At 44.2% G+C, this 22,347-nt stretch overlaps 1 protein-coding gene across 6 annotated transcripts in view; it reads left to right on the forward strand.

Annotated features, from left to right (window-relative positions):
- The window catches only part of EIF4E3 (eukaryotic translation initiation factor 4E family member 3), a 76,824-nt gene that overhangs the window by 30,839 nt on the left and 23,638 nt on the right, over nucleotides 1-22,347 (forward strand). For 3 of the 6 annotated variants that reach the window (XM_023200061.2, XM_023200054.1, XM_023200057.1), the window contains exon 3: nucleotides 14,854-14,926. The exons of 1 other annotated variant lie outside the window; for it this stretch is intronic. Coding sequence is in view for 1 of the 5 variants with exons in the window: in XM_023200050.2 (XP_023055818.1) it covers nucleotides 39-214; nucleotides 14,854-14,926 (249 nt within the window). In the remaining 4 variants the exon portion in view is untranslated. Of the gene's footprint in view, nucleotides 1-6; nucleotides 215-14,853; nucleotides 14,927-22,347 lie in introns of those variants that run through there. 2 more of the 6 variants (XM_023200050.2, XM_023200068.1) reach the window with 2 other exon arrangements.

Genomic DNA, 22,347 nt, shown 5'->3' on the forward strand with positions numbered 1-22,347 from the left:
TCCGCACGTCCGCCGGCCTCGCAGGCGGGGCGGAGAAAATGGCGCTGCCCCCGGCCGCCGCGCCCCCCGCCGGGGCCCGGGAGCCGCCGGGGTCCCGCGCAGCCGCCGCCGCCGCCGCCCCCGAGCCGCCGCTCGGCCTGCAGCAGCTGTCGGCGCTGCACCCCGAGCCGGGCGCGGTCCCGCTGCACTCGCCCTGGACCTTCTGGCTCGACAGGTGAGGGGGCGCGGGGCTTGCTGCGCGCGGCCCCGACCCGGGTCCTGCTGCTACCGCCGCTTTGTCTCGGCGCGGCCCCTCGCCCCGGCCCCACTCCGCTGCGGCGCAGACCCCGGCCCCGCCGCGCGTCCGCCTGCGCGCCCCGGTACTCGCCCCGCTGGGTCGGAAGCCAGTTTCGGGCCGCGCCTGGCGGCTGTTGGGCGGCTTCGCCTCCGGGCCGGGGGAGGACAGCGCAGCCCGAAAAGTTTCGGCAACACTTTCTACCCCTTGTTCGCTTCCGAGCGGAACGCGGCGTGCTGGCCGGGCCGTGGGAGAGGGTGGGCGAGCTGGGTGGGGGTGGCCGCGTCCCCACTACAGGGAGAGGGCTGTCCTGCTTACCCCGCGGGGCGCCTGGGAGCTCAGGACACGACCTCAGCTGTGACAGCGCTCGGAAAAGTTGCCCATCCCTTGGGAGGTGTGCGGTGGTGCAATGTCGGGCGCCCCCACCCTGTGTCCGGCCGCTGCTGCGGTGGACTCCTCTTCCAGTTCTTCCTCATCCACTGGGCAGGTATTTCCTGAACACCTACGGTGGAGCCACACACTTGCTATGTGGTGGAGATTCAGTAATGAACAGCAGCTCACCTTGTCAGGAAGGGGGTGGATTATGGCTTTCTCAGGGTACAACCCAGGTGCCATCTTTTCAGAAAGGCCCCCTGACTACCGTATCTAAAATAGAAACCTTGCTCCATCGTTTTGTATTCTCCTGCCTTTCCTTCTTTTTCTTCCTAATGCTTAATGCAGCCGGATTCTATTATATATGAATTTGTTTACTTTCCGTCTGTCTCCCCAGCTCCTCAACACCTCCCTCAGTTAAGGATAAAAGAGCAGTGGCTTTTTGTGTTTGGACATTTTGGACCTAGAACTGTGCCTGGTCTCTAGTAAGAATACCGGAAATTGTTGATGAATGAATACACGAATGAATGCAAAGCACCTTCTTAGTGTCTGCCCTGCAGTGGGTGCCCAATGATGACACCTCAAGGTTGTCCCAAGAGCATTTGGAAATTTTGATGAAATCGTGTCTGCTCTGGCTAAGTGTTGGGAAGAAATGTGTGACAGTGTTCTGAGAAGTTTGCTTGGTACACACAAACCTGGTTTTAAAAGGCTTTGCGTAAAATGATTGCAAGATTTTTTTTAAAAAGTGGTATCTTTTTTTGGTGAAGACAAGCTCGTTTCTTGTTTCCTTTTGGGTTCTTATAGCACCCGTCTATAAGAATTGTCACTTGCTGCCATTTTCTTTGCCGGAGACCCAAAAAAGTTGGGGGTGGGGGAGGTGGAGTGAGTCTTTCAAAACATTTTCACTTTCATTATGGGATGTGAAGAGAGCGTTATACTGTCATAACAAGAGTGCTTTTGGCAGACCTTAGCAGAATGAAATCATGTGTCTGTTTTCATAGGTGTGCTGCAACTGTGCTATTGTTACCTGGTATCTGTTTTCAAGGTGTTAAACCTGGACCTGTGGTCTAAATTGTGAATACTGCAGACTGGTGGAAACAGTATCAAGACAGTTTCTTTTTAAACAGGTCTAAAATTAGTTTACATTTAGGAACAACACTTTCAAGGACTCGTCTAAAATGTCAATACTACAGATAACACAATCTTTTAAGACCAGTAGCTTAAGATTATAGTAACTTTAATGAAGACACAAACTATATCTTACTATTGATTTACACATTTTTGTTCTCTGAAGGTCGATCATCAAATGAAATACATTATTGCCACAGTGTCCAGATCTTTAATAGAAATGGCCGTTAATTTAGAAATTATAATGAGTTCCAATATTGTACATATGAATTCATTTTGCCGGATCAATCATCTCATAATTTTTATTGAACTTTTTCTACTTCTCTGGGAATCCATTACCTTTATATAAGGTGCCCCTCTCCCCCTTGAGGTTATGAACACATTGTGTTCTAGAAGTTCATTAGTGACTTTTCCCCCCAGGTAAGCAACATTCTAGAGACTGGTGAGGTTGTCAGGAAAGCCCTCCAAGGCAGCCTTCCCTGCAGCATAGCCAATGTCCACCTGGCAAGATGACATCCATTTCTGAGTTCCATAGCATGCAAAGGCCTCTTGCTACTTAAAACTCTCCTTTGGCGTCCTACCTCCTGGCCTGTCCTACCTTCCAGCCTACTGTGTGCTGATGAGCAAGTCACCTAGCTGCACCAAGCCTCACTTTCATTGTAAAATGGGATAGTCATAGGCTATATCTCACAGGGTGGTTCTGAGGATTAAATGAGAGACATGATGTACAACACCTAACAGGTGCCAGCTGGTATAAGGAGCTTCATAAGTGTAAACTACTAATACTGTCATTACCATGCTCCCCAGCTACCAACCCCTCCCCATTCCCACACCCCAACAAACAGTCTCTGGAGCAGCTTGTCTGAATTCCATGTTGGGAAGCCGGAAACCTAAAGTCATTCCCCCCACTGGATGAGTTGGAAAACTACTCAGTAAAGTTATTAGTATTTTTAATAGTCAACTCCAGTAAGTCCTTATTTGGTTAAAAAATTGGACTGTATGGCTAAGGATTTCAGCATTTGAGGGAGGTAATTTTAGATTGGGGGTACAGGCTGAAGAATTTTTCTCCCCTTTTCTGGATATTTAAAAGTATCCTGTCTTGATTCTTGGAAGCCACTCTGGGTTATATGTCTCTAACTGCTTCCTTTTGATCTTATGGCGACCCCCTTCCCTCTGAGTTTTTTCCCACAAGACTCAGGCCTCAGGCCTCTTCTTTGCGCCATTTACACCAGGAGTCTCATCCAGTCACAGTGCTTTCATGTCCACCTGAATTTTGGTGGCTCCCAAAACCTTACACTCTTAGATCCAGTGCTCCTTCCCCTTTGTCTCCACGGATGTCCAATGTAATACACAACTAGACTCAACGTGTACTGAACTACCTCCTCAACTACCTTCCCAAACTTGCTTCCTTCTATCTGTATCTCAGATAAGAGCAGTTAAGAGCAAGTCTGTCCTTCCAGTTGCCCAGTCCCAAAATCTTGGAGTCATCTGTAACCACCTCCCACTTCTGTCCCCAGAGCAAAAGCCAAAGGGCTTACAGTAACCCATAAAGCTTTGCAGCTCTTCCTGCCCCACCCAGGACCCTTTTCTCCCTTGTCACTCTCCCTCCTGCCATGCCCTTCTGCTCATCGGTCCCCTTGCTCTTTCGCCATCATCCCAAGCAGGGACTTTAGCCACGGACGCCCCCTACTGCATAGAGTGCTCTCGCCTCCATCAGTGCTTGCCCTGCTCTTTGCTGTCCTTCAGGCCTCTGCTCACGTCACCTTCTCAGACCTTCCATATTAGTCCGTTCTCACACTGCTACGAAGAGTTACCCAAGACTTGGTAACTTATAAAGGAAAGAGGTTTAGTTGACTCACAGTTCAACATTGCTGTGGAGGCCTCAGGAAACTTACAATCATGGTAGAAGCCAAAGGAGAAGCAGGCACCTTCTTCACAGGGCAGCAGGACCAATTGAGTGCAAGCAGGGGACATGCCAGAAGCTTATAAAGTCATCACATCTCATGAGACTCATTCACTATTATGAAAACAGTGTGGGGGAAGCCACCCCTATGATCCAGTTACCTCCACCTGGTCCTGCCCTTGACATATATGGGGATTATGGAGATCACAATTCAAGATGAGATTTTGGGTGGAGACACAGCCAAACCATCTTATGTTCCCTGACCACTGTTATGAAATGGCACAAGCGACTTGACACACACACCCCGAGCCCCTGACGCTGTTTTATTTTCTCCATAGCATTACCACCATTGGCTTGTCTTCTCCCACTAGTATGTAAACTTCATGAGGGCAGAGTTTTCGTCCCGGATGCCTTGTCCTTAGCTCCTGGGTTAGAGCCTAGCACAAGTCAGCCTGCACTGAATACTCTGAACAGGGTGCTGTTGAATTCTACCCGCAGCGACTTCACCTTCTCCTATGGTGGCTCCATTACTCTGCTAATCATTTGCAAGTCTCCATCTCCAGCCTTCAGCTCTCTTCTGAGTTCTGGACACATATCTGAAAGCTAAGGAAGTTCACAGGCACTTTAAATGCAGTACTGATTCTTCAGTGACTGAGCCGATTTCTCTCCATTCTCTTTCTTTTCTGCTGACCACGTGTTGTTAACCATCCCACCATTCAGTTTTTCAGAATTGGAATTTCCATTTGATCATTGAATCTTCTTTCTCTCAAGCACCGTACTCCATCCAGTTGTGTATCGCATACTGTTAATTCCCCTGGGAAAACTTGCTCCAAGTCTAAGCCATTTTCCCCTCTCCATGCCCTCTCTCTGCAGGTTCTGGTTGTGTCTAGTTCCAGTTACCTCTTAGCCGGCTCTTAGCTTCCTGCCTGCTCCCAAGCTCTGCCCCTCTCCAGGCATCCCCCACTTGGGCTGGCATGGGTAGCCTTCTAAACATACACCTTGTCTTATTCCAAAACTCCTTCGCCCCGTTCCTCTGCCATAGCAGCGGATTTTTACTTTATGTCTCTTACCACCTAAGAGGGCCTCTGTTGTGAGGTTATGTGATCCAGACAGTAGGGATTCTGGATCTCCACCACCACTTCTACCAGAGCAGCTTTGAGAGGTGGTGGTGTGGTGGTTTGTTTGTTTTTAGAAGTGGGCCCCCTTAGGCTGGATGTGGTAGTTCATCCGTGCAATCGCAGCACTGTAGGAGGCTGAGGAGGGAGGATCTCCTGAGGCCAGGAGTTTGAGACCAGCCTAGGCAACACAGAGTTTGAGACCAGCCTAGGCACCAAAGAGACAAACAATACTTTGTCTCTATTAAAAAAAAAAATTAGCCAGGCATGGTGGCAAGAACCTGTAGTCCCAGCTACTTGGGAGGCTGAGGCTGGAGGATCCTTTGAGCCTAGGCATTTGCTTGAGCCTGAATTCGAGGATTTGGTGAACTATGATCACACCACTACACTCCAGCCTAGTTGACAGAGACCTGGCCTTTACAAATACATACATATGGACACACACATATATATAAAGACCCCTTTAGTTTCAGTGAAAAATTCCCTACCTTTTTTTTTTTTAAGGGAAACTGTGGACTTACAGATTATGGTATACGTTCATATATTGCTTTTTTTAAGTGGAACCCACCTCTTAAAATATATGAATATATGTATAAATATATATAAATGTGTATATATATAAATATGTGTGTGTGTGTGTATATATATATATATATATATATTTTTTTTTTTTTTTTTTTTTTTTGAGATAGGCTCTCTCTGTTCCCGAGGCTGGAGTGCAGTGGTGCAAGTATGGCTTACTGTAGCTTCTATCTCCCGGGCTCAAGCAATCCCTCCACCTCAGCCTCCCAAGTAGCTGCGACAACAGGCATGTGCCACTACACCCAGCTAATTTTTGTATTTTTTGTAGAGACAGGATCTCACTCTGTTGCCCAGGCTGGTCTCAAACTCTTGGGCTCACATAATTATCCCACCTCAGCCTCCCAAAGTGCTGGGATTAGAGGTGCCCTGCCCAAACCCACCTCTTCTTTAACCTTATCACCTACCACTCTTCACCTCTGCAGTACCACTCAGTCTGTTCGCTCTTCCTGGTCACATCAGACTACTGGCCCTTTCCTTGGATGGATCTAACTGCCTCATGTCTGTGACTCTGAGGAGTGCACACTACGGTACCTGGTACACAGTAGGTGCTGAGTATTTGCAGACTTTTTTTTTTTTCTCATTAGAAAGGTGAGCCATCATATACAACTGGCACCAACTCCACCCAGTCATAGTTTAGCTCCACCAAGCCTGTGTTTCTCAAAGTATATTCCCTTATCCATCCATCAGAATCACCTGGCTGTGCTTGTTACAATACAGGCTTCCCACCCTCCCCCAGACCTACTTATTCAGACCTCTGTGGTGAAAGGTAGATTTGTAACAAATGCTATAGATATCCAGACTTGAGAGTTACCGCTCTATGTATTGATTATATCAATTGAGTGTATTATTTACCAGTCACCGTTCCAGGTTATAAGATTGCAAACATGACTACACCTTGGGCTTTGTCCTCACAGGAGGGATATCTCACATGCTGAATGTTTCAGTAGTATCAATGAAGAATTCTGAGAGGTGTTGAGTTCTAGATGGACCAAAGGGTGCAATACTTCAAAATGCATTTCAATGGTGTGGTCCATAATAACATCTGATATGGGAAGGTAGGGCCTAGCTTGATAAAAGGGACCCCAAAGTCATCCTTATTCATTGAGTTGCCTCCTGGGACTAGGTTGGGGAGGGGACTGGATGGAAGGGCCATGGCTGACAGGTAGAGAGTGGCTGGCATCTGAACTCTTCTTGTCTTTTTCCCACTCTTGCCCTCCTGAACCTGTAGGCTCTAAATGGCCCAAGATTTTATTTTTTGTGAGGGATAAAGGTCCTCTGAGAAATCTGGCAGGGGCGAGGCCCTGACGTAAGAGTACTTCCAGCCTTTCCACCTCAGGTCAGTGGTTGCTTCTTGCAGAAAGGTATGAGGGCCTTTCACATCGTCACTCAGAAAAATTTCTGGTCCTTACCTGGCACTAGCTGGTCAAAAACATTTCTGCTTTTAATATTACAGAGACCATTTACTTTCTTCAAAACCCAGGGCACATGACAACAATTTAGTGATCTGTCATGGGAATGGTTCACAGCTTGGTCTTTCTGAATTTTGTTGTAAACTCTAACTCTGTTGTACTTCTCCAACCATCCTCCATGTACTAAAAGATTAATGTATCTCAAGAAAGGAGCCCCAGTTGCTACTGTCAAAAAGAGCTGTAAGATAGACTAGGAATGACCATAGGAAAGCAGGGAGAAATCAAAATCAAATAAATGTGCAGAAATAAAACCTTTAAATGATGTAGATATTTTCAGTAAATGCATTATTAACTGTCAGTAATAGGGCTTGGGCCATTTTTGTATGTGACTCTTGATCAGACAGGAAGCTGGTGTAGCCACAAGCCACAGATCTATCTAAAAGTGATTAAAATGAAATCATCTTTAATGGAGTGAATGGCATACGAGGGGCATACTTAATCATGTAACTGGGCTGTGCAAATTTTCCCTCTGACAGCTGAGCCGGATGTTGTAAATCCAACAGGAAGACTAGCATTTAGAAGTTATACCTCTGCCTTTAAAGTCTTCCCCTTTAAGGTGGGTTCTCTTGGCTGAAACGAAATGATCTCTCACGTAAGATGAAATATGGTCATCATTGGTTTTTTCAGCAAACATTTGTTGTGTGCCTGTGTATTGGGCATGTGTATCCAATAATTGGATATACTGTACCACATACTGTTTCAGACATCTTTTCCCACTTTAACTTGTTAATATGAACTACAATTTACTCATTTGTGTTAAGCACTGGACTGGATACTGTACATAATTATCCACAAAATTTTCACATTATTGAAGTAGGATATATCAGCAACATTTTACAGATGAGAAAAATGAGGCCCAGAGAAGTAACTTGCCTGAGGTCACACAGCAATATAGAACAGAAACAGGATTTGAATTAGGGCTGTATGACTCCCAGCCCTGGTGTCCCTAACCCCACTGCACACTGCTTTCCTGTGAACATGAACACAGATGGGATACAGTTCTCTCATATCCTAAAATATCGGAGCTGGACAGGACTTAAGAGGTTATCTGGCTATACCTCTTAATTTTACAAATAAGGAAACCAAGAGCCAGTTTCATGGGAGATGATTAAGCCAAGGACTCCCTGCTTCAGAATTTGCTGAGAAAAGAAGAGAGCTCTTGCCTGAAAACCCGTATTTAAGTGCTTTTACAGAACTGTCCTTCACATTTAAGGATAACTTCTTCTTGATGTCTTTGGGTGATGACAAATGCGTTTGTGACAATAGTGATTTTACATTTGTCTTGTGATGCTGTAGTTCATTAGATTTTACTTTCCAAGTTAGCATTTCTTATGGCAACTTAATTTAGATGACATAGGCCAGCATGTCTCAAACTCTGATGTACATACAAATCACCTAGGATTTAGCAGGTCTCATGGGGACCTGGAGACTGCCACTCTAACAAGCTCCCAGGTGATGCTACCCATTGCCTGGTTACACTTTGAGTGGCAAAGATGCAGGCAGGGTTTGAAGAAACCTTTTTAGCTTCTTTGCTTTTTAAGAAGCATCTCTAGGTATACATATGGATTGCAAGTCGTGCTATGGCCTGATAAAAGATAGCCAGGTAATGATTAAGATAATTTCCTTAGGTATTTACAGAGGCGTCTGTCCCCATGAACTTTCTTAATGAGCTTAGGCTGCAGCAATTGTATCTTTAAAAGTGGGGTTTAATAGGGAAGGCATATTTGGGAAGTCTGAATGGAGGATTGTAAGCTGCAGACAGCGGGGGCCATGCTTGGTGCAGTGTGTTTATGAGGGTGCCAGGCTGAATATTGGTCATGTAGGAGCTTTTTAGTTTAATGACTTTTATGACTAAGGGCATGGTTGTCAGGTAACCTTTGGTGCAAGTCCCAGATCTGCCACTAACCAGTGGTGTATATTTGGGCAAGTTACCTTACCACCTTCAGACTTAGTTTGCTTAGCTTTAAAGTGGCGTTGCAACTATTATTTACCTAAGGTGTTTTAATGAGGATAAAACGAGATCATGTATGCATGTACAGCATGATATGTGGTCTTTCAGTTATTGGGGGCCCAGCATTTCTGGAATAAGAAAAACGATACAATGCTTTCAAGCACTTCACTTCTTCCTGAATCGTGTTATTTATGTTACATTCGGGGATATTTTTATTGCCAGGGATTCTAGTAGCATCTAGCCCTCTCCTGCACCTCTGCTTCTGTGCTTTGCCAGCAGTGTGGCTAGATGTATGGTGGGCAGGCGAGAATGACAGGCAGGAACAGTTGTTGGGCCCAAGGAGGGATATGACATAAGATGTGCTATGGGACACCTATGCTGACAATGACTGCTCAGTTATTATTGGGAGTCAGCCTAGTTTAAGGGGAAGGTCATGGGCCTCAGAGCCAGGTAGACCAGGAGAAGAACCTAGTCCTGCTACTGAAAAACAAGTTCACTGAGCCTCAGTTTCCTAATCTGTGAAGTGGGGATAATGAAACCAACCTGACAGGATTGCTATAAGAATTAGAGATAATATCTACAAAACCCATTCATATAATACATGCTTAATAAAAGGGAGCCATTATTACGTTAATATTATTAAATAAACAGGAAACCCCTGGTGGAACTATTCCAATTCTTTAACCTGATCCATCAAGGGGCATTTATTGTTCCATTGCTGTGTTCTCAGCTCTAGCTGTATACTGTGGGAGGGCGGCGTATGATTCAGAAAATTCCAAACCAGGGTCCTGATTCCTGGGTTCTGTGATTTTCCACAGCTCTGCCTGTATCTTCTACTAGGAATGGTCATTATCAGCATGTATATTTCTCTCTCAGCTTTCTTTCCCACCTCCTCCCTCCCAGGAGAATAAAAAAATATGAACATTGTTTCTTTGCCTTTGGGAGCCTGGGGAATTCCGAGAGGAGGGATGTTGGTTCCAAAACATAAACTATGGGAAAAGGCCTTTTTCTAGAATGTTCACCATTGTATCCCCAGCGGCCATGAAAGGTGTGCAAAACATTTTTGTTGATTAAATAAATGTTAAAGTCCCTGAGACTATTTGTTACACATTGCCGGGAGAGTTTCTTTACATGGGCACCATGGGCTTTCTGGCCAGGGTGATTCTCTCTTGTGAGGGCTGTCCCGTGCATTGTAGGATGTTCAGCAGCAGCCTTGGCTTCTACCCACCACATGCCGGTAGCACATCCTCAGTTGTGACAACCAAAAATGTCTTCAGATATTGTCAGATCTCTTCTGGGGTGCAACATCACCCTCAGATGAGCACCCCTGGTCTGTGGAGACAGGGTTTGGACTAGGGTTCTATTGGGAAGGGAAGGTTTATAACATGAATGAAAGAAAAAGATTTTTAAATCTATAAGAATATATTATATATGTGATACCAGTAAAAATGTTTCCTTCCTTGACATCCATTACAAACATTTACCTTCAGTTGCTACAAGTGTCTACTCAGGTGACAGGGAAGAGAGGTGTTGCTGCCGGCTGCCCAGGTTGCAGCGTTGCCATGAGCAGCTTGCACTGCTTCTTTAAGAAACAGTAACCGTAGGCCTGGCGCCGTGGCTCACGCCTGTAATCCCAGCACTTTGGGAGGCTGAGACTGGCGAATCATGAGGTCAGGAGACCGAGCCCATCCTGGCCAATACGGTGAAACCCCATCTCTACTAAAAATACAAAAAAAATTAGCCGGGCGTAGCGGCGGGCGCCTGTAGTCCCAGCTACTCGGGAGGCTGAGGCAGGAGAATGGCATGAACCCGGGAGGCGGAGCTTGCAGTGAGCCGAGATCACGCCACTGCACTCCAGCCTGGGTGATAGAGCGAGACTCCATCTCAAAAGAAAAAAAAAGAAAAAAAGAAACAGTAACCGTAGATAATACAGCTGCAGTTCAATTTTGAATCAGCAAGTCCAGCACAGACTGACCTGTTCACAGGGCAGATCGTTTAAAAATCTCGGGTTATTTGCTCTTTTGAAATTGATTCTGTGGATATGGCCCAATTTTGCTTGTTAAACAAGTATGAAGTTCAGGCATGAGGTTTAGGCACATTGGTGTTTTTCAGTGACTGTTGGAATGACATTTGACTCACAAAAGGATGCCTTGCCTTCTGCTGGCCAGCCAAGTACTTACTACCATTAGTACTTCCGACAACACTGTTTTATTACTTTGAAGCCTGAATATTCAGAAAGGTGCCCAGCAGCTGGAAAGAATCTTTAAGATCACAGAATCACCCTCCTCCATGAAGAAATTAGGAAACTGAGTTTCTTTGGAGCCTAATATATCTCCTTTCTTTTTTTTTTTTTTTTTTTTTTGAGATGGAGTTTTGCTCTTGTTGCCCAGGCTGGAGTTCAGTGGCACAATCTTGGCTCACTGTAACCTCCACCTCCCAGGTTCAAACAATTCTCCTGCCTCAGACTCCTGAGTAGCTGGGATTACAGGCGTGCACCACCATGTCCAGCTATTTTTTTGTATTTTTGGTAGAGATGGCGTTTCATCATGTTGGCCAAGCTGATCTCAAACTCCTGACCTCAAGTGATCCAACTACCTCGACCTCCCAGAGTGGGGGGATTATAGGCATGAACCACTGCGCCCAGCCCTTATCTCCTTTCAAATCCCAATACATCAGTATCATCAAATGTTAGTCTGTTAAAATAGAGCTTTTGTTGAGTATAATCCTTTTGGTTTTTGTGAAGATCTTCCCTACCCTGCTCCATTGGAAAGACTATTTTAATATTGTTTCTTCTCAGAATATTACCTGGATACAATCTTGTATTAAAAATGGTGTTCAGGCCTAGAGGTTGATGGCTAACTCCTATAATCCCAGCACTTTGGGAGGCTAAAACAGTGGGATCACTTAAGGCCAAGAGTTTGAGACCAGCCTGGGCAACATAGTGAGACCTTCCCTCTACAAAAAAAATACAAAAATGAGCTGACTACAGGTGACATGCACCTGTAGTCCCAGCTACTTGAGAGGCTGAGGCAGAAGGATCGCTTGAGCCCAGGAGGTCGAGAATACAGTGAACTATGATTGTGCTACTGCACTCCAGCCTGGGCAACAGAGTGAGACCTTGTCCCATAAACAAAAAAAAAAAAAATTGGGATTCAGCAAAAATGGTGGCCTTGATGGAAACATACCAAAAGAGTCAACTCTACAACTCCATTAAAAAGGGCAAGTGTATATATGGCTTGAATGGGCAGCTCAGCAGTGAGGGGTGAAGAGCAGAAAATCACAGAGGGGTCACCTGTATTCAAATCACATATAAGTGGTGATGGACAAGTTCCCAAACCTCTCTAAGCACCAGCCTGCTCACCTGTAATGGTGATAAATAATATCGACAGCTTCATAAATAGGATTGCAGTGCTTCAACGGAGGTCAGAGGCTCAGCACACTAGCAAAAATTCGGCACTTACATGTTAGTCATTGACACAGTTGTGTTACACTAATAAGCACTTCCTAGTTGTTATTTTATTCTAGAGTCATTTTAGGGCCTCTGGAAACGTGATTTCTTCAAAAAAAACCTGGATAATGAGACTGAGGGGACCTGTGTAACTTGGTACAATTATCTCCTGCACTGGAATACGAGTAAAAGACCAGACTGTGGAGACAGAGGCATTTTAAAAGAACCATATATAGTAAATTTTCATCAGTGATTTTTTTTTTGGTCTAGGTTAAATGGTATTATCCTCACATTGTATTTGGTTAAAATTGACATAATACTATATGAAGCAACATTCAAATTATACTCATTGTAAACCGTTTCAAATTGAAGTGAACTTTAAAAATTAGTTTAAAAATTTTTTTTAAATATACAGTTTTTTGAATAACAAATGCAAAGTATATCCTCCCTTTGGGCTCTAGAATCCCACCCCCCAACACACAGAGAGGGAAGAAGCCCTGTGTATAGTCTCCTGTGTGCTTTGGGAGATCCAGGAATGTATTTACTGGGCCTATGTAGTAGAGCAGTCAGTTAAAGGAAGAAAAGTCGTATTTTAATGTTAAAATGAAAGATTTTTCATGCTAACAGTCTATTCAGAAAAAGTTAAGAGTTAAAAAAATTTTTTCCCCTCATTTAAAAAATAATCAAAGCTGAAAAAGACATAAAATCTATGTTAAATAGCCAACTTAATATCTATCCAAGTTGATACTTCAGTAACTACAGCCCAGTCAATCCATGTGGACTGATATATTTCATCAGGGGCCCAGGCATGAACTGTCGTTAGCAAGGTATTGATTGAGTACTTCATTCTTTGCCACACTCTTTGACATAGTTATTTTAGGCTTAAAGTCTGGCAACAACAAAATGCAGTCGTGGTGTTTAATGTGGATTTGCCTTTCTAAAACAATGTCCAGCAAATTGAGTTGTAAATTCAGTGCTTTACGGTAGATTTCTTTATGGGACCACACCTACCCAGTGGAAGTCCCTGGTTTTCCCCTAAACTAGTCCGTGATTGTGCTTCCTTAGTGACCTTCTGATAAGGAAGCGGTATTCAGAATTGCATTTTTTGTTTTTTTCAGACAGAGCCTCACTCTGTCACCCAGGCTGGAGTGCAGTGGCCCAACCTCGGCACACTGCGACCTCCACCTCCTGGGTTCAAGCGATTCTCGTGTCTCAGCCTCCCAAGTAGCTGGGATTACAGGCATGTGCCACCATGCACCACCACTCCCGGCTAATTTTTGTATTAATATTGTTAGTAGAGGTGGGCTTTCACCATGTTGGCCTTGCTGGTCTCAACTCCTGTCCTCAAGTGATTTACCTGCCTCAGCTTCCCAAAGTACTTGGATTATAGTCATGAGCCACTGTGGCTGGCCATAAATGCATTTTTGATATTCAGGTTCGACTCTTAGGGAGCATTCACTGGTTCATAGTTCAAGGACTGTAGTCCTTGCTGTGCTTATCCCAACCAGGGCATGGGCCTTTGGCTTTGCCTCCACCTCTGAGCTCATGTGGGTTTTGTCCCTAGTGTGCAGCGGTTTAGCAACTGTCCAGGAAGTACAACATACTGAGAGTCCTTGGGGGCAGTGTCTCTGGGGTCAGTGTGTGATAAAGAGCATTGCTTTTATAGATTCCACATCCCAGTGGGTCAGCTGTGATTGAGGTACTTTATCTCTCAGCAAGCTTCTTATTTCTCACCAACAACCAGATGTGGGCTTTCATGCATTATTTGTGTGATGAAACGTAGTCTTAGGCTGATATAATTGTACCCCAACATTTTTGAGCGTGAACTGCTAATTCAATATAGAGAGAAAGAACAGGTGGCAGGAATTGAGAGTCTTGAACTCCTAAGGTTTAATGGGACCGGTCATTTTACCATCCCAGGCAGTGGTGCTTGGTAAAACCAGTTAAATTGCAGTGTTTCTGGTGACTAAACCTGTAGTATGTTGCCATCTAGTGGAACATATAGCAAACTAAAGATTAATGCAATCTGACCATAAAGTTCTCCTGAGCTAATTCAATCAGCCAGAGAAAAGAACTGAAAGTATTTTCTAAAGGCAAGTGTTTTGGTAACATGCAAATTCATATGAAACCAGAGTTGACTTTTCTTAAAGTAGGCAAATGGTCACTCTGTTTCTCAAGAGTGCTTGAATACCACCCAGTTACTAACAAGTTTTCAAACATATCACCAGGCCAGGACACTGCATTTTCATTGTCATCTGTACAATATGCAGTTTCTCAAATAAAGTCCTGGAGAAAATGCTTGGTTATCAGTAGGTTATTTTGGTATGTTTTAAAATGTGATTTTAAGGTGTCCATTCCCTTTCTTATTAATACATACTTATCCTTTTTTTCTATTAAATTTCCAAGAATAAATCTGCTGATTTTTAGGAGAAGCAAACACATGACTTCACAAAGTAGGGATTTCACATTTTAAATTCTAACTAACATCCCCAAAATGTCCAGTCGTGTAGTTTGAGACCTGATTTTTAGGAAGACCTGAAAGATTCTACTGTGGGCTGTTTTGTGAGCACTGACTGCTTGTTTTGTCTTTGTCCTGCTCCTGCTTGCCTAGATCCCTCCCTGGTGCCACAGCAGCTGAGTGCGCATCAAATCTGAAGAAAATCTACACAGTACAGACAGTACAGGTAAGAGCAAGAGAGGGACGAACTGGATTAACACGGCACACATCAGACACCTAATCACCCACCTTGAAATCTGTTGCTGTGCTGGCAGCCCCTGTCCAGGGTTCTGCTCTGGAGTTGGCTCTCGGGTCCAGGTTGGCACAACTGCCCTTGACCAAGTCCACCCCAGGGCCAGCTGAGCACACAGTCAGGTGGCCTGCTCTTCTCTTGGCCACCTGCTGAACCTTTACTACCTAAACCTTTCATAGACCCACACAAAAGGCAGACTGCAGTGTGGTTAAGAGCAAAGGTTTTCGAGATCTTTATCTGTGTTCCTGTTCAAACTCCAGCTCTGCCACTGCCTCTCTGTGCCTCTGTTCCCCATCAGTGAGAAGCACTGGCGCCTTCCCTGCCGGGTTATTAAAGGTTTAGAGGTCACATAGGGAGAGTAGGATAGTGTGGAGCATGAAGATGGAGAGTCTCTGCTTGGTTTCCTACTTCACTTCGCAGTTCCGTCATCCTAATTTAGGCATGAATCAACCCCTTTCATCTCTGTAAAACTGGTCTAGGTAACACCTACCTCCATGGGTTACTGTGAAGATTGAATAAGATGTTTATGCCATGCTTAGTGGAATACCTAATACATAGCAGATTCTCAATGAATGCAAGCTCTTAGTTCTATTAGTTCTTTCTCTATCTAGCTCTGATGGTGGAGTTGGATAAACACAACTGAAAAAACACAACTGGCCAGGCACAGTGGCTCACGCCTGAAATCCCAGGAGTTTGGGAGGCTGAGGTGGGAGGATTGCTTGAGCCTAGGAGTTCCCCAGAGCAGCCTGGGCAACATAGACTCCCATCTCTACAAACAATTTCCTTCAGAATTAACTGGGCATGGTGGCACACACCTGTGGTTCCAGCTGCTTGGGAGGCTGAGGCACAGTGATCACTTGAGCCCAGGATTTCAACACTGCAGTGAGCTGTATTCACACCACTGCACTCCAGCCTGGGCAACAGAGCAAGACCTTGTCTCAAAAAAGAAAAAACCTAATTGATTAATTGATCCCATTTCTATTTTCTTCAATAGCAGGTTCTATCCAGTTTCTCCTGTCTTCTAGTTTAATGGGCTGGTGCAGGTAGAATAAGGCTTTTGAGGCTGCTTCAGAGTTGCATTGACCGTATGTCCATGAATTTTCTAGAAGGGACAGATTTTAAATAGCTTTCCTGTTGTATCCCTAAATCTTTTAATGTCTTAGAAATTGCAATAGATCAGCATCTAAATTGTGTCTCTTAGGCAGCCTCTTACATGCAGAAGTAGCACAGAGATCCATTTTCTTTTTCAGTCTGTGGTCCCAGTATCTGGTTCAAAAAATTTGGCATGCATAATTACGAAGTCCCAGAAATCTGATTGTAAGGTGCTGTGTGTGGCTACCAGCAGCAGTGAGCTGGGTGTGAAGACGCTGTCCTGACTGTGGGCCATTTCTGGTGTAGTTGGGGAAGTGACATAAACGTGTGGGAAGCAGAGCAGCAGTGCTGCTGTGCAGTGCCAAGTACAGACGGCACCGCAAGGCAGCGCGAGGACCACTGTCCAGAGACATCAACGTGTTCAGAATCTGGGAGGCCTCCCTGCACGTCTCCTCTTCTGTAGATTTAGGGACTTCTGTTACCTTTTCCCAGCAGCCATTTTACAATCCTCAGAGCGCTTGATTTGAAGGCCTGTCCTCATGTAAAGGCTCTCAGAGTCTCATTAGACTTTTCCCAATCCACATGACATTAGATCATCAGGGCTATGCAAGGGATTCCAGGGCTGACACTAGTCAGATGAGGGGATTGGCTTGGTTTTCCTGACCCTGCGAGATAACCCAGGGTATTTGGTAGAGCCCCTGAATCCACAGCATTTTAGGGTCTTCAGGGAGCAATTTAAAGCACCCGGGGAGGCACATACTAGGAAATACTTTCTTTAAAACTACTTTATTGGGATATAATTTGTATACAGTAAATGTAGATTTCTTAAGTATAACTTTTGACAAGGGTACGCATGTACAACCGTCATGCAGATCAAGACAAAAAAAATATTTCCCATACATCAGAAAGTCTCTTTGTGCCCCTTCCAGCCTCCGTCCCCCAAAGCAACCACTGTTCTCATTTCTGCCACATTACATTCATTCTGTTATTGAACTTTATATTAATGGAATCATGCAGTACTATATTATTGTGTCTGGTCCTTTGCACTCAATGAATATTGAAGGATTGAATGAATGAATGAGGCTGAGCATGGTGGCTCACTCCTGTAATCCCCACACTTTGGGAGGCTGAGGCGGGCGGATCACTTGAGTTCAGGAGTTCAAGACCAGCCTGAGCAACATGGTAAAACCCTGTCTCTACTAAAAATACAAAAATTAGCCTGGAGTGGTGACACAGGCCCGTAGTCCCAGCTACTGCGGAGGCTGAGACAGGAGAATCGCTTTAACCCGGGAGGTGGAGGTTGCAGTGAGCTGAGATTGTACTGCCCTCTGGCCTGGGGGCAGAGTGAGAATAATCTCAGCACTTTGAGAGGTCAAGGAGGGAACACAGCTGTCTCACTCTGTCTCTCACACATACACACTCTCAAAAAAAAAAAAAAGAATGAATTAGAAGTTAATAAATGAACCACTTTCCTGTGAGAATTCCGTAGGCTGCACATTCTCAGTGGGGGCCAAAGTTGATTCTTGCAGGGGAAGTACATCAGTGAACAAATCTCACTCTTTTTATGTGCGAAGCATAGCTGTCCATGCAATCGATAAACATATATGGTGTCTCTCTGGTATTAAAATTGCGTCATAGGTGATTAGGAAAAAGGGCTCTTTTAGGGCCTAAGGGGTGACAGTGAAAAACTGGCTGATAAACACTACCCTAAGGATTGGGAAATTCCTTTTTGTCTCAGCTGTCTGTGCTCCCTCAGTTTCTTATCTGTAAAACTGAGGTAATAATAGTGCCTACTCCCTAAGGTTGAGTGAAAGTTGGATGAGATGGGTATATAGTTCTTAGTAATGCTTGGCACTTAGCCCTCAGATGTGGCCAGCTTTTACTTAAGTGTTACTGGATTCTATCCCTCAGCTCCATCAGTTATCTGGCTAGGGTATTGGCTACAGTAGTCGCAGTGCCTTGGTTGATGTCTCATATGTGACACTTACTAGCTTGGACAAGTTATATAACCTGAATCTCATTTTACTCATCTGTAAGATGGGAATAATTGTGATGGTAATTTTATCATCTCATGCTGTCATGAGACTTGAATGACACAATGAGGTAAAAAGCCATAGTTAAGTACCCAATCATCTGCCATAATTTGTCTACTTCTATGCTATCTTTTTATGTCTATTCTATCTTTTTATGCTTTCTTCAGTCATATTTTATATCAGAAAACTATATACCACTGCTTCTAGCTTATTTATTTCAAGTGATTATACTCTGGATTGCACCCCTAATAACAGAGGTGTATGTGAAGATATTTAACTTATCAGTAGCTTTTGAGATTTCAGCCTGCAAGTGTCCTTAACATCTAATCAATTGTCCTTAGTATTTAAGAGCTGGCCAGGATACAATCTTGCAAGTCATTTGAGGATATGCTTTTGTCCCACTGTTTTTTTATTTTATTCTAGGATTGTATATTAATTATTTTTTCTTCAGAAACAGGGTCTCACTCTGTCACCCAGGCAGGAGTGCAGTGGTGCAATCATAGCTCACTGCAGCCTCAAACTCCTGGTCTCAAGAGATCCTCCCATCCCAGCCTCCTCCCGAGTATCTAGGACTACAGCCATGTGCTACCACACCCAGCTAAATTATTTTATTTTTCTGTAGAGATGGGGTCTTGCTATGTTGCTCAGGCTAGTGTCGAATTTCTGACCTCAAGCTGTGTTCCCTCCTTGACCTCTCAAAGTGCTGAGATTATTCTCACTCCATTAGCACTAAGAAAACTGCTTCTCCAATTATGTCTATATTTTCCTCCCACATGTGTTTAGATGAAAGGTAAAAATCATGTGATATTAATGATTGCCTTATTAAAAACCTATGTGTCTTTTTATACTTTGAGGCCCTTTAGCAAATCAAAGTAGATGGGTTTGGGAGAGGAATTGTTACCCCATCTATTAGCTGAGGAGACTGAGGCTGGAGGTAAATGGCCCAAACATTCAGTGGAAAGAGCCAATCATGCCTTGTCTCTAGGACTGGAACTCCCTCCACTTCCAGTTCAGTTCTCTTTCTTTTACTGCCCCTGGTTGAAGGGTGGAGGAGGCTCAGCCTCCAAAGGATCTGGGAACCCCTGCTGAGGACACTTTGATCACACCCAACAATAATTCTGTCTGCCTGGAGTTAAATTCATTTCTACTTTCCTGCCTTTCTTGGAAAATTCCATTTTACATCTAGGCGTGTTTTCCAGATGCTTGTTGATTCTCTTACTCTTTTGTGAACCTGTCCAAATTTTCCACAGTTCTCATGTAGTTTTGCATCCTCGGGTTGCAGTGCAGAATAGAAAATGGCTTTTAGCCAGGTGCATTGGCTCATGCCTGTGATCCCAGCTACTCAGGAAGCTGAGGTGGGAGGATTGTGTGAGCCCAGGAGTTCGAGTTCAGCCTAGGCAACACGACAAGACCCGCATCTCTAGAGGGAAAAAATAATAGAACACAGCTTTTGAACAAGCCCTGTTTTATCTGTTGGAGAATGAAGAGCTACCTGCCAGATGTGATTTGCAAGACAAGTCTCCCTTGTCCAGTTTATTTCAGCCTTACCTGCTACAAGACTAAAAATTCCACCCCTGAAAACTCATTCCTGTATAGCACTCTGTCTCGAACCTCAGTTATTTGATGTTATCACCTTCAAGATTTTGCCACACTTAATCTCACTTGTAGTATATTCTACCTGGTATTTCTTATAAATTGACTTCTTATTTAAATTTGCATAAAACAGAAACCATATTTCCTCTATAAGTGGAAATTCAGCATCATTTATCATAAACAGAAAGTCTTCATAAAGGGTATATATAACCTATTGAAATTAAGAAAATGTTTCCCCTGCATATGCCAAACTTATCCTGTGTACTGTCGATAATATCAAGACTTCATTTCATATCAGCACTTCATTTCATTTCAAGCCTCCTGACTATGGAGTTGTGCAGTTATGGATCATTAAGGTAGGGCAGCGGCTTGCTTTCCAAACCCTTGGGAAATGAGGGCTCTTCGTTCAGAAGAAGAGGTTTTCTAGGTCAGTATTGATCATGGAGGATGATGGAAAGATTGATTCCCAGTACTTGCTGCCCTGGACACAGCACAGCAGCCCATGGTGGGTGGTGTCTTGCAATAGAATGACCTGGAGTGAACCCCTTGGGAGAAGGGAGGGGCCCGAGGGGAGAGAGGAAGAAAGCCAACACTGAAAAGAGAGAAAGAGAAGGACCTGCAGCCAGGTCCACTTCATAGTTCTGTCTAGCGCAGACTTCGAATCAAGTGTAACAAGATTCTTTATCCATCATTTAGTTTATTCATTATATGCGTAATAGGATCAACATCTATAGCTACAATCCAGTTATGAAGAAATATAACTGAAGTTAAATTGCTCGTGTTCCTCCACATTCTCAGTGGAGGCCATTGTGTCTGTGTATTGGGGTGGGGTGAGATTTGACCTTGTTAATAAAAGTAATTTAGTCACTTCAGCTGTGAAACTGGGTCTCTTCCAATTTAAGTCTCTTTTGGGGAAGTCAATGACTACCCTCTTCTCCTTCTCCAAATGAACAGGCATATGCAGAAATATCCCTGACCCACCACCTTTGACCCTGCTGTAACCTCATGCCATGAAGACCCCTGCTATGTACACGCACGTCCAGACCCCAGGCCCTGCTGTCTGTAGGCTTTCTAGCAATTTCAAGCTCCAGATTGGAGATTTAGGAAATGTTGCCTGCCTTCCCCCAACCCCACCAGAATGAGGGGAACTCTATAAGGCTGTGGCAGGCCCTCCCGGCAAGAATAACCCCTCCTGCCTTCACAGCTGTTTTCAGACCTGACCACCATATTGCTCAGCACTGTAGGAATGAGGGCCTTTTCTGGGAGTCTTGGAGCCTCTTGGGCTGTACCAGAAAGCAGGTTCCACACTGCTCCACTCTAGGCATCTCCAAACTTTGCGTAGGGCTCTCTCCCATCCTTTCAGGGTTTTAACATCACTCTCCTCTCACTCCAAGCTTTTAACTCCCCAACTCAGAGCTGGTTTTTTACTAACTGACTTTCTATGTGGTGGGAAATTACCCTCACATCCTGTCACATCTCCTTTACTCTATGATCACAACTCCACACTTGGGCTCTCTCTTTAAATCAAGCCCTTTTTGGAATTCAAAGGAAAACCCATTTCTCTCTCAGGTACCTAGCTCTTGTAAATCAGAAGCACTCTGCTTTCAGCCTTTGTGTCTGCTGTGAGTTAAAAACATCCATTAAACTCTTCAGTTGCCTATTTGGTTCAGATGCCTATTGGCCCTGCCCATAAATACCACTGATTCAGTTGGCGGGAAGCCCCAGGCAACTAGTAATACCTAATGAGCAAAAATATTTGTTTTATTTTTTTTGAAAATACTCTCCTGCTACACATGCCACAACCTGGAATAAATCCTGTATTTTTTTTTTTTGAGGTGTGTTGGCTGGGTGGTTTTGTTTCTGGTTTGTTTTACAAAACAGACATATCACTTTGTTGTCTGTCAACACATAACATCTTTTCTTCTGAAGAATTTCCAAGTGCATTATTTTTCTTCAGAACATTCCAGTAGGAAATTGAGGAGGAAATTTGCCAGTTTTCTTGGTAATGGATGATTCTCTATTTGGCAGAAGACTGTCAGGTGGGACATAGTTGCTCCAATCCAGTACTAATAGATTGGGGATTTATCAAGTGATCAGCATATTAATAGGTCTAACCATACTTTGCTTCGTTTCTCAGGCCTAGCAAGTGCTTTCACTTTGCATTTCGTCATTACATTTTCCAATGAAATAGCTGTATCCTTATACAGAGGAGGCAACTTGGGTTTCAAGGGCTACATGACCTGTGAAGGTTATCCTGAGAACCTAGGTCTTAAATCCAGGTATTAGACTCCATTGGACAGGTGTCTTCCCTGCCTCAGTTTCTCAAGGAGAGGTGCCAGATTGGTGTTCCAGAACATACCTCCCAAGGAGTGGATTGCTGTGGTCAAAAGCTGACCCTCCTGCATTCAGCTCAGTTCCCCAAGGACTCTTCACTGTGCGCTGTTCACAACTGATGGTCACAGATGTTGACTGAATGAAAGATGTTCAACTTTTATACCTCTCCTAGTCCTAGAGTGATTCTCAAGACTTTTAGGGAAAAAAAGCATTTAACTGTCATTAATAAACGTTGTGCTTAGTTTTACTTTTACTGCAATCTTCGATTTGCAAGTCCAACAAAATTAATTATAAGCCTAATGG

This window comes from Piliocolobus tephrosceles, chromosome 2 (assembly GCF_002776525.5).
Source record: "Piliocolobus tephrosceles isolate RC106 chromosome 2, ASM277652v3, whole genome shotgun sequence".
NCBI classification, from domain to species: Eukaryota; Metazoa; Chordata; class Mammalia; order Primates; family Cercopithecidae; genus Piliocolobus; species Piliocolobus tephrosceles.